The 11,483-nt window shown below is 34.0% G+C and overlaps 1 protein-coding gene across 4 annotated transcripts; it reads right to left on the bottom strand.

Annotated features, from left to right (window-relative positions):
- Positions 1 to 200: 200 nt before the first annotated feature.
- LOC123921896 lies at positions 201 to 10,569 on the bottom strand. 4 transcript variants are annotated; one of them, XM_045974777.1, is made up of 27 exons: positions 10,280 to 10,569; positions 9,972 to 10,191; positions 9,743 to 9,864; positions 8,483 to 8,599; positions 8,145 to 8,297; positions 7,266 to 7,927; positions 6,708 to 6,829; positions 6,532 to 6,623; positions 6,127 to 6,346; positions 5,941 to 6,007; positions 5,275 to 5,423; positions 5,098 to 5,168; positions 4,848 to 5,012; positions 4,692 to 4,763; positions 4,457 to 4,558; positions 4,243 to 4,332; positions 3,718 to 3,793; positions 3,532 to 3,628; positions 3,340 to 3,409; positions 3,022 to 3,201; positions 2,779 to 2,901; positions 2,610 to 2,693; positions 2,068 to 2,252; positions 1,834 to 1,972; positions 1,678 to 1,737; positions 1,399 to 1,503; positions 201 to 684 (listed from the first exon to the last, which is right to left on the bottom strand). In XM_045974777.1, exons 1-27 carry the CDS (start codon positions 10,361 to 10,363, stop codon positions 571 to 573), a joined length of 3,741 nt encoding a protein of 1,246 aa, XP_045830733.1. In that variant the 5' UTR covers positions 10,364 to 10,569; the 3' UTR covers positions 201 to 570. The 4 variants fall into 4 exon arrangements, with proteins under 4 accessions (XP_045830733.1, XP_045830782.1, XP_045830600.1 ...); XM_045974826.1 differs by having other exon boundaries at positions 8,145 to 8,294; positions 10,280 to 10,512; XM_045974644.1 differs by having other exon boundaries at positions 4,692 to 5,012; positions 10,280 to 10,476.
- Positions 10,570 to 11,483: the final 914 nt, after the last annotated feature.

The following is an 11,483-nucleotide window of genomic DNA, read 5'->3' as shown; positions in this document are numbered from 1 at the left end:
AAGTCTCCTAGGGGTAGTTCGGATATGAGCTTACCAAAATATATAATATATGTGCATATAACAACTCAATCAATTCACCTATGACAACAATATTCACTTTTCTGGGATTTTCATACTGGAATTCGTTTTCCATATGGCGGCAATACAAACAATGTATGTGCATGCATGAACATTACAAACAGACATGCAAACATACATACTGGGGGGAGAAAGAGGGGTTGTTGCCACAAATCACAAATACAATGTCATACAATTAATTTACGGAATTATCAGAAACAAAAATGATTTTATTTTTATTGTAAAAAGAACTAGGTATTTACAATCAGAAGCAAGGGGAAAGATGGATCAGCTGGGGGCCTAAAATAAGCTTTTATCCCCAGTGAAATTATCAAATTCTTCTAAGTATGAAAAAATGTGAAGAGGGTGAGGATTGGAGAAAGATAAATGGAAAATTTATGATATAATACAAGCCTCATATGGAATTTCCATATCAACTGGTGGCTGACCTTGTTGCACATTTTAGGTGATAGAAGAATAATAGCCTAAGCAGTAAATACTCTACAGAAAACTTCACATGAAGTAGCTTAAAGATCTCATTTTTCTTGATCCGCCTTCACCATAAAGGTCATTCCATTGTTGTAGCTCATTCATATTTGTTGACTCCGATGACACGCTTGCACACACCTGCATAATGAAACATTATAAACATATTCAATCCCTACAATCTAAATGTAGCTTATTATTCAATGGGAAATGCTATAAAATGGTAAGTTTTTTATGGAAAATTGTGGATTCAATGCATTGGAAATTGAAATACTTCTTTTTCAATAAAGAATTTTTTTAGTTAGAATCCTTAAACAATGCCCTTAGGGCACTAACTAGCAAGACCCTTATTTAATTAAATAACAGCTCTATTTTAAAACTTCAACCCTTGTTAGGCTTCCCCTAATTATGCATACTTCAATCCATACTCACATCTTACAATTCAATAGACAACTGACACTACACTTCCATTTGCCTCTGTCACAGACATATTGTAATTTTTAAAGGTTCAATGAGCTGATTGACAAGACTACTCCCTAAACAAAAGATCTCATCAATACCGCAAAACCATGCAGACTTAATGCAGCACCAATATCGTGTTTTAAACAGGAGGAAAATGTATGAGAGACTTTCAGGTTTACATTCATACTAGGTTTAGTTTAAATTTTGTAAACATAAGACAAAGAACAATACACCACTTTGGGCAAAACCCCAATCCCAAATTGAAATCCTAACAAAGTTGAGACATCCTATAACCACAAGACATCAATTTTACTGTTCTATGATAAGCTAACCGTCTACTACAAAGTGAACAACATTCAAAAGAAAAAACATGGAAAAATGAAATTAACATACCTGTTCATGTGCATATCTAAAATCCTCCATCTTTAAGGGACGAATGTCTGCACTGCTACACAATTCAGGTTCAGGCTTGTTCTCGGCCAATGCTAAGCTTCTCTCCTGAAAAAGATTTCATTTCAATGTAAGGAAACTTAAACCAGACCTGAACTGTTATGCCGACATATTACAATGAACATTGTCCTATTTAGCACTGAACTAAAAGAATTTTGTACCAGACATTTCATCAATGCACATTAATAAATATATAAATATCAATTTGCGTGTGTAACTAACCTTCTTTTCCTTCTCCAAGATCTCCCTTATTGGGCAGTGAGCTGCTGTTACACACAAATTCTGCAATCACAGTGAAAATATTTTACATTGAATCAGATTCACTCTTCTCTAGCAACCAAACAAGTTAAAATTTTCAAAGATATATAGAACAACCACCTTTAAGTCACTTCCTGAGTATCCATCGGTCATATTTGCTATTGCTTCCAAATCAACATCGGGTGCTAAATCTTCTTTCGCTAAAATGACTCTCAAAATTTTTCCTCTATTCGGAGCATCCGGCAAATCAACCATCAATCTGCAATATTTTTTTACAAAAGAGCGAATTAGAATACACATCATTTGCAAAACATGAAAATAAAAGAAGTTTCCATCAAAATATATTATGTTTACCTCCTTGGAAGCCTCCTAATAACAGCCTCATCAAGATCAAAAGGCCTGTTTGTAGCAGCAAGAACAAGTATACGCTCTTTTTCTTTTGTACGTAGACCATCCCAATTGACCATAAACTCATTCTTCATTTTACGCATAGCCTCATGCTCGCCGGGGTTTTCACGTCTCCCTAACATACTATCAACCTGCCACATGTTACCCAAAGTAACACCCTTAGTTTCCTCTCTAAGTAAAATGGCTTGAAAATTCTGGACCCACTAGTAAAACAATCTATTTTGTTTCGACGGTTACGAGAAAATGTGAAGTGCAAAATTTTATGCTAATAAAATGGTCTAGCCTTTACAAAATCGCTGACCTTGACATTTACAATTGTTATTGTTATTTAATACCAGCAACAAGCAAAGTTGCATATTCAAGATTAGGAATTTATAATTGATTTCTGTACTGAGATTTATTGTATGACAGACTACCCTTTTTAAGGGCACAATGAATAAAGCAAAGGAAGAAACTGCAGAGAAATAAATATGACACGTAATACCAACCTCGTCAACAAATATAACACTTGGAGCAATTTTGCTGGCTAGGGAGAAGACTGCTTTGACATATTTTTCTCCTTCACCAAACCACTGCAACAAAAGCATATTTATCATGTGGCTAAAATATATTTGGAAACCGACAACAGAATTTTTTTCCAATATGCAACGCTGATACCTTGGAAGTAATGCTGGACATTGAAATGTTAATGAAATTTGCTCCAGCTTCAGTTGCTACAGCCTTTGCGAGCATTGTTTTTCCCGTGCCAGGGGGGCCGAAAAGCAATATTCCCTTGCAAGGCTACATCCAAATAAAATAGACAATAAGGTGCTAGTGCTACACACATTGCATGATTGCATCATCTACTAAATATTATTATTTGTTACACAATTCATTGAAAGTAATGAGAGATATTTCTACCTTAGTTAGTTGTCCTTTGCAAAACAGTTCAGGCCTTTTAAGAGGAAGCATGACCAATTCCTTCAAGGTGTCCTTCACATTTTCTAAAGCTCCAATATCTTCAAATGTGACCCCAAGTTCAGTTGGCGGAATAACATCACCAAGCAGCTTTTTCTCAAATTCATTCTCGGTAACCACATCCTGGAGAAACGATTCAAAAAATACAGGTATTTATTCCATGATTCAAATCATGACAGTGTAAAGAAACCAGATGGAAGTCAGTACCACTGGCACAAAATGCATACTCCACAAAATGGGGTGGGAAAGGGTATTAATTACCTTCAGTGACTTTTTTACGTTCTTATTCTCATTTTGGATGCCTTGAAAAATGTCAAACCCATACTTTATGCTGCACAATGAAGAGTAAAACAATGTTAAAAATAAAAATGGAAAGTTAGAAAAGTAGGACTTGTTTTTTGCTCAATTATTAGGGTTGACATTATGAAGATGTCCAAGAATGATGAGAAAAACCTTTCCGCAGATATCACACGCTTTAAGTCTTTGGTGGAAGCTTCAAATGAATGCATAAAATGGTAAGTTATAGCCCATCCGATGATCTTCTCCACATCTAGGCAAGGAGTTCACAAGATATTGTCAGTACTATTGCACCAAATCTCAATATTTCATGCATAGATATAATTGCTAAAAAAAACTAACTTTCAGTAGTTAGGGTTTGATCTTTGATGCAAATAGTCTCAAGGTCAGTACAATCCCATCCTATTCTTTTGAGAACCTGAACCATTAGAAATATCTCGTCAGAAGATTGACAAATAGCAAGACAAAAATAAATGTTAATATAGAATAAACAAGAACTAGGGAATAGAGACATGATAAGCGGAGCTATGCATACTGTTCCAAAAATTACTATTAATGCATACCAAAAACATCCGATATGGATGGCTAGGACAGAACAAGAAAAATAAAATTCCAATAAACATGTAAAAAGACATTAAGGGTTGTTAATCCCACTGGGGAAATTTTCAGAAAAGCAAATGCATAAGATAAGATGCCACATAATCCAAAGGCACGCACTAACTTATATCATCTAAGAATGAGCACAAAATATTGAAAACATACAAAAAATAAGTTCAGCAACAGAGAGCATTGAATAAAAGAGGTGAAAAAGTAATTAATACCGCAAAAAAAAAAAATAGAAGTGAAAAAGGAACAAAAGAAACTCACCGAACGAAGCATGACAACATTGGATTGTGCTTTCATAGTTTCAATATCATGATCTAACAGCTTCTTCCAGTCAGAAAGTAAAGCCTCTTCCTAACAAGTTTGAAAGTATAATGTGTATATATGAATTATACATTATTTTTTTGACATAATATATGAATTATAATTAAAAACAATAAATTGGAAAATTAAATTAATCAAAGATTATAATGTATACCTGAGGCAGCTGTATTGTCACTTTGTTTGGGAAAAGGCGGCTGAGTTGCTTCGTTACTTTGGAGCTTTCTTTGCTCCTATCATGTAGTTTGCTAAAGTTATCCTAAACAAAAAGACCAAATTGGAATAGATTGATAGTTAATTCCTGAAGGAACACTCAAGCTACAATGTATATATAATAATACAATAATGATATTAAGCATTTAAAGAAGTGGAAATGGCAATGATTATAATACCGGAAAAGCAAGATCAAGTAGAGCTGTCTGATTGCTGCCAAACTTCGTAAACAAAAGTCCCCCAGGATGGGTCTTGAAGCATAAAAAGACAGTTATCAGATACAGAAATACAATCTTTCTTATAATCATGAGATCACATCTACCAAATGCTAATACCTTCTCCTTACGACTGTCCAGCTGAGTATTTGAGCCAATTACCACAATATTCTGTGGCAGGGTTTCAAATTTACTTTTCAAAACATCCGTGTTCCCAACCATTGCCTTCTCTATATCTTTGATGAACAAAACAAGTGCACCACTTTTACATTGATTAGAGGCAACCTATGTGCACAACAGCAGATAAGAGATTTAAATATATTGCTTCAGGGATAGAGACAAATTTTGACAAGTTTAGAACTGGGATAACCTCAAAGATTTCATTAATTGCAACTTTGTCGTCATCCCCCCCTGAACTCTCTATTCGTTGTAAATGGTTTGCTGCAGTATAAGACATCAACGAATTAAACATGCCAAATTTATAGCACACAATATGCTACTAATATGCAGCTGAGGAAACAGAAGTTCAATAAAAACAAGCAAATACCAGAACAAAAGAACCCATGATCATCTTCGATATGGCCTCCAAGATCATTGCCATCTGGAATTGATTTATCAAACCTGACCCCAATTTTTGAAGACTCGTTGTCTTCAAAAGCAAGTACAACTTTGCCCCGGAAGCCATAGCTTGGTCCCCTGCCAGATATTAAAAAAAATATATTAAGTTACCGCAAGAATGACAAAAGGTTAAACTAAAGGATATGATATAAAAGGTTTCATGGATGAGTAAATAAATACGTAAATATAACAAACTGAAAATGAAACATGGATGAGTAAATATGCAAAGAAGGCGCAAACAGAATTCTAACCCAAAGCAAATTAGAGATTGAGTTCTGTGCATTTGCCCTCGATGAAAAGAAAAAAGTTAAGGGCTTGTTTTGTTGGGGAGAAAAACGTTTCTGGCATTTCTATATGTTTTCACTGTTTTAGTTAAATAATCACAATGTCTTTTTGCTTCGCGAAACGTTTACACAAACCAAACATTTATTATTATTTATAAAAGATTCAAAATACTTTTTCAAGCCATAATAGAAGAATTTTCATGCATAACCTTCTCAGTAAGACTAGAAAAACCTTGCCAGATCATATCAGCCTTTACCAATAATAAACATAAAAATATTGTAAGGTATAATTCTTCAATACCATAAATTACCTTGAAGAAAAATTTTGTAGTGACGAGACAGCAGGTGGAAAGTTACCGACAAATTTTACTCGATCACCTGCATTTTACATAAACATCATATAATTAAAGCCTTCAAAATGTCAACTGGCATCAATATTAGAACAAGACATTAGGAATCGTAGATAGATGCTTATCTATTAGGACACAACAACATACCTTTTTTAAGAGCAGCGGCTTTTGATGATGCAGTAGAAACCTCTTGTTTCAGCATAGCCTGCGAACTTAAGGTAGAACCACCAACAATTTCAGCATCAACACTAGAAGTGGGTTTCTTATGATGTAATATAGAAGTCTGGCCACTTCTCTTAGACAAAACAGATGGCCTTTCAGGCTTTGAACTTTCTTTGGCAGAATCAACTTCCTTTGATGGTGTTCCCTGAAAACAAATTACCCATTAACAACAATTGCGGATGTATAGTAATAATTATTACGCATGAAACCATCTCAACAGAAGCATGTGACACCAAAAAGATAATGAAGCGAAAGAGTCAACAGTTCTTAAACTAGAAAGATACAATCTTACAAAACTTTTAACAAATGAAGTTTATCTTAAAAACATACACCGGGTAGCGAAAGTGAATCCACAATCAGTAGTCTAGCACCAAAATGCTTTGCAAGTGCCTTGGACAAAGTCTCCTGGTATATTTCCGAACCTACACAAGAATCATATGGAGGCTCTATCACTTCTATGTTATAGAAGGGAGAAATAGAAGCATAAATGAGAACAACCAAATTACCTGAAGGACCAGATAACAATATCCGTGGGCACACCGACGGGAGATCTGAAGCATATTTTCCAAAGCCATTGCACTTCAAATGAATATATGTAGAAGCAATCAACACATTCTTTGTTGTATCGCTGTAATAATGCCACACATCAGATCTAATTAGCCATAAGTTATTTGTTATCTATTCCAAAGCAATAACTACTAACTATAGTCTATAAGTCACTAAACGAGCAACAAGGAATATTAAGGTAGCTGTAACAAAGTAGACTACATCTAACACTGACCATGCTAGAGGTACTATAAGTTAAGGTAGCATATACACCCTTTGGTTCTACTTATAAAGAACCAAATACCCTTAATCCTCATTAAATAAAACCCACTTACATAGAGAAGATGGATGTCTTGTAAAAGAAATTTCAATTTTTAGTACACTAGAAAAAGTGTATAATGTCAGTTATTTTTAGGATAAAAAATATATATAACCTAATTGTCTCTTATATATATAGGACCAAAGGTAGTATTAGAAAATCGAATAAAAGATAAGTCAACATCAAGAAGCTTTTGCACCTTATATAATATGGGAAAGTTTCAAAAGAGACATCAATATTCTCAGCATTGAGGATTCTCTGTTCTAGGCTATCTCTAAATGCTTGTCGCCTAGTGGATGCCAATAATGTTGGATTATCAACATCTTTAAGTTCCTTTCGATCTTCTAATATCTTGTTAATGCTGCCACTTAAATCAAATTCAGTTCCTGAGCCAGTAAGCATACACAGTAACGGCCTCAATTCGTAATTAGCAGCAGTCATCTTCCCAACATCTGTGCCCACATTGGCATCCACATCCATGGTGTCAAGGCTAGGATTTTCATTACCAGTGGTAGAGGATGCAGCAGCATCTTTACCAGAAGAAAAAAATCCCTCCGATTCATCATTATTTGTGGTATCTTTCATATCACTGTCCGGACCATTATCCCCATGGTCAGAAGGTAGTGATGAATTATTATCAGCACTCTGTTTCTTGCATGCTTTAGCTGGAGGTGAAATGAGAGATAAATCTTTGTGAATATTAGATAGAGAAGCCAATATTGATGCTCCTGCAACAGCTGACGGGTCTCCAGATCTAGCTTCAACTTGCATCCCATTCATTGCAGCACTCTGGGCTTCTAAAATATTCATAGGAGGTATACCAGCACTAGAAATATTATTACTTTTGAGCTGCTGAAAGATCTGAATTTCATGTTAAGGAACCCGGAAAAATCAATAAAAGAAATTTAAGAATGAAAAGATACAGCAATTCATAATGTATATAGATAGATACATAGGACACGTGACTATGCCGTTTCCTTTTAAAACAGCCGAAACGACAGAGATGCATAAAGACAAAGGAGGAAGTAGTAAGAAGGAACTAAAAGAGAGAAATGATAAATTCTTGTGTAAAGGATACATAAGCATGCTTTCCTGAAGCGCCAAAGATCACCTCATCGCCTCCATTTAAAATCAGTTTGGCATTCCTTCGGCAAGTCTTGCCGTTGACTTGAACAACACCTTTACCCCCTGCGGTTTCCAGTAGGGCAACTGATGAACCTCCATGTTGCTGCTGCACAAAGTTCAAATGTCTGTTATCATCTAGCATAAAAAACAAATATTTCGTATTTTACACCAAAAATCTAAAAAACATTTATTTGTTGTCTGAGAAATGGCTTGTGTCATGATTCATTATAAAGCTGTAAACCAGATGGTTTCTTATTGTTTTAAGTTTCATAATAAAAGAGAAAAGTCTACCTCTATGTGGCTCAACTTGCACAAAACATTACCAACGGTAGGATCTTTAAGCACCAAATTACTCTGACGACCTTGGCCAACAGTGAAGATTGGATCACTAATGGACAGGTGAGGATTCTGGACAAGCAGGAATAACAAAAAGATTAATTCCAAACCTACAACATTACAGTCACAAATGCAAGAGTTAATAAGAAGACAGAAGCATATATCCGCTAACTGTTCTCCCCATCATAAGCTAACGTGACAAATAAAAAAATTCTTAGAATGATATTTGGATATGTGAATACTACTCATGTCTACTTTAAAAAAATAAAAATAAAATATTTGATTTCATCAAGCAACAGCCAATCCTCTATGGCCTGCATATAGTTGATGATGAAACCTATAATATGATAGTAATTTCTTTGTCTATCTGATACTAGCATAAAGCAATATCTTCTCTTGTTAGAAATTCAAATTTTTCCAAGTTACAAAATAAAAGAAGATCAATACTTACTGCTACATTACTTATTTCTGTGTAGCAAGCCCCACAATATGCTTCTCCTATATGGATTGTTGTTTTTTAACAGCAAAGAAATATTAAGCTAGTCCAAACAAATATGACTAACTTAACTAATTAGATCTGATTTTTCTACTAAAAAAGTAGGAGACCTAGAAAATCTTAAAACCTAGTGGTACTTACATCAACTTCCCCTAATGCGAATGTACTAGTCACACCCAACACCCCTCTTGTTTTGGAAATTAAACCTATCACCCTTACCTTTAGACTCTTCCTACACCATTCACTCTTCAAAATAACAAATCAACGGAGACCAGTGTAATTTTTGAAAGAGGGGTGTCAGTCGGTGTAGTGTATTAAAGGCCAAATTTATATTGTAATTACCCTACACTCTAACAATACAGCAGGAGATGCATAACATATTGGAGTTGATTCATATACACTAATCATAACCATCATATTATATCAAGCGTTTGACATTAATCATAACCGCTATAAATAAAAGTTTGAATCATTGCAATTTGTTGCCAGTGTAAAAAGTTAAATTCAACTCTAACATATCATCATCTACACATCCATCAATCACATAATTCATCTGTTATCAAAATTCAATGATCAAATTAGACTATGCATTCTCTCTACCCTAAATGTGAAACCTTTATTACTCTAGACTCTCTCTATACCCTAAATGTGAAACCTTTATTACTCTAGAACAAACAAAAACCACATAAACACTCAACTAACTAAGAGTAGAACTAAACCTGAGAACATTGAGATATAAGCTTCCCCCAAGGAACCTTAGGAATCAGTTTAGCCACCGTCCGTTTTTTCCTAGAAGAAACAACCGGCGCAACCGCCACCTTCGATTTCTCAGCAGTTTCACCTAATATTCCAATAAAAAAAAAATCATCAAATTGAAAAACATATGCATGCATAGAAAATTAAACAGCCCATGAAAGAAAAGATAAAAAAAAATTTAATCTTTAAGACCTGGACACTGAGAAGACACCAAAGGGTCATCTTCAATTGGCACAGAAGGTGTCTTATCTTTATCAGCATCAACACCGTTCAACGACGCCGTTTCAGGTAGATCAGAGGGTTGTTGCTGTTGTTGTTGTTGTTGTATAACAGGTTCACCAGATTCGTTTGTTGGTTGAGATTCTTTAACCGGAACAGAAGGTAAGGTGGTAGATGAAGCATCTTCAGAAACCTAAAAAAAATTGATCAAGAATTGAAAAACCGAATATTGAATAATTTAGAATTGAGAAAACAGAGAGTAAAGAAGAAGAAAAAGAAACCTTGGATCGTTTGGTGTTGGAAGGAGAAGGAGAAGAAAGAGGACGTTTGGAAGAAGAAGAAGAACCGCGACGGGTTTCAACCATGATTGGATTGGAAGAAAAAGATGGAGGGTTCTTCTCTCTTCTGGTTGTGTTCGGTTCGGAGAGAGAGAGATGACTAAGAAGAAGGAATGGAATGGAATGATTGAGTCACGTAAATAAATTAATGTTATATTAAGGTTCGTGTCTTTGGTGCTTTTATAAGGAGACCACAACGATCCAATTAAGGTCAAATGCAAAATACTAACACTAGTACTAATCTTATTTTTATTACTAATCTTTTTATTTATTTAGTCAAAAAATTATTTAGTCAAAAAAAAAAAATACTATTATGTTTTGGTCAAAAAATTATTTAGTCAAAAAGAAAATTATTCCATACAAAAATATTTCATGAATATATTGAGTAATTTTATTATTTTTTAGTGATAATTGAATTAATCTTTTACTTATTTAAATTTAAATTATCAATATTCTTTTATGGGTATTTTTGGTTGTCATTAAATCAATTAAATGTTCTGTAAAAAAATAATAATATATAAATGTGCTTATTCCTTATATGGATAGTCACTTTGTCAAAGTCAAATGTCTAAATATAATCTGACTGTCATAATTATAAAAAAAAATATATATTTTCTTTAATCATTTTTATAAGAAACTTTTGATTTTTTAGGTTCATTCAATAGTTATTGTATTTGGTTTATATTATGGACCAAATACGTTAGTCATTCAATGAACCAAAAAAATTGATTGTTTTTATAAAAAAGACCAGAAGGAGTATATAAAACTTTGTCAAAGTCAAATGTCTAAATATAATTTGACTGTCATGATTGTAAAAAAAAAAAAATAAACCATGTTAACAACTACTATCTATCAATCGTTAGTTGGTTCATTGGTGATTGATGTTAGACTTGATAGGAAAGACTATAGTTCGATCCCCATAACTGCGATCAGGAGGGGACTGAAACAACTTGATAACAAAACTGTCCCGAAGTAGATTAGGCGATTCAGTGGGCCAAATACTGATGGTGAAAACAAAAGAGAAAAAAAAATGTCTAATTTCATTTTCCTTAACTTTATTTTCTGAGCTTGATTTGTAATTAGCTTCCACTCTTTTTATTATTGATAATTTTTTATTTTTTTTAATACAAAAGAGGACATAAGCCCA

This window comes from Trifolium pratense, linkage group LG1 (assembly GCF_020283565.1).
Source record: "Trifolium pratense cultivar HEN17-A07 linkage group LG1, ARS_RC_1.1, whole genome shotgun sequence".
NCBI classification, from domain to species: domain Eukaryota; kingdom Viridiplantae; phylum Streptophyta; class Magnoliopsida; order Fabales; family Fabaceae; genus Trifolium; species Trifolium pratense.
Note: the sequence above shows the minus strand (reverse complement) of the source record. Positions and strands in the feature narration are given on the sequence as shown.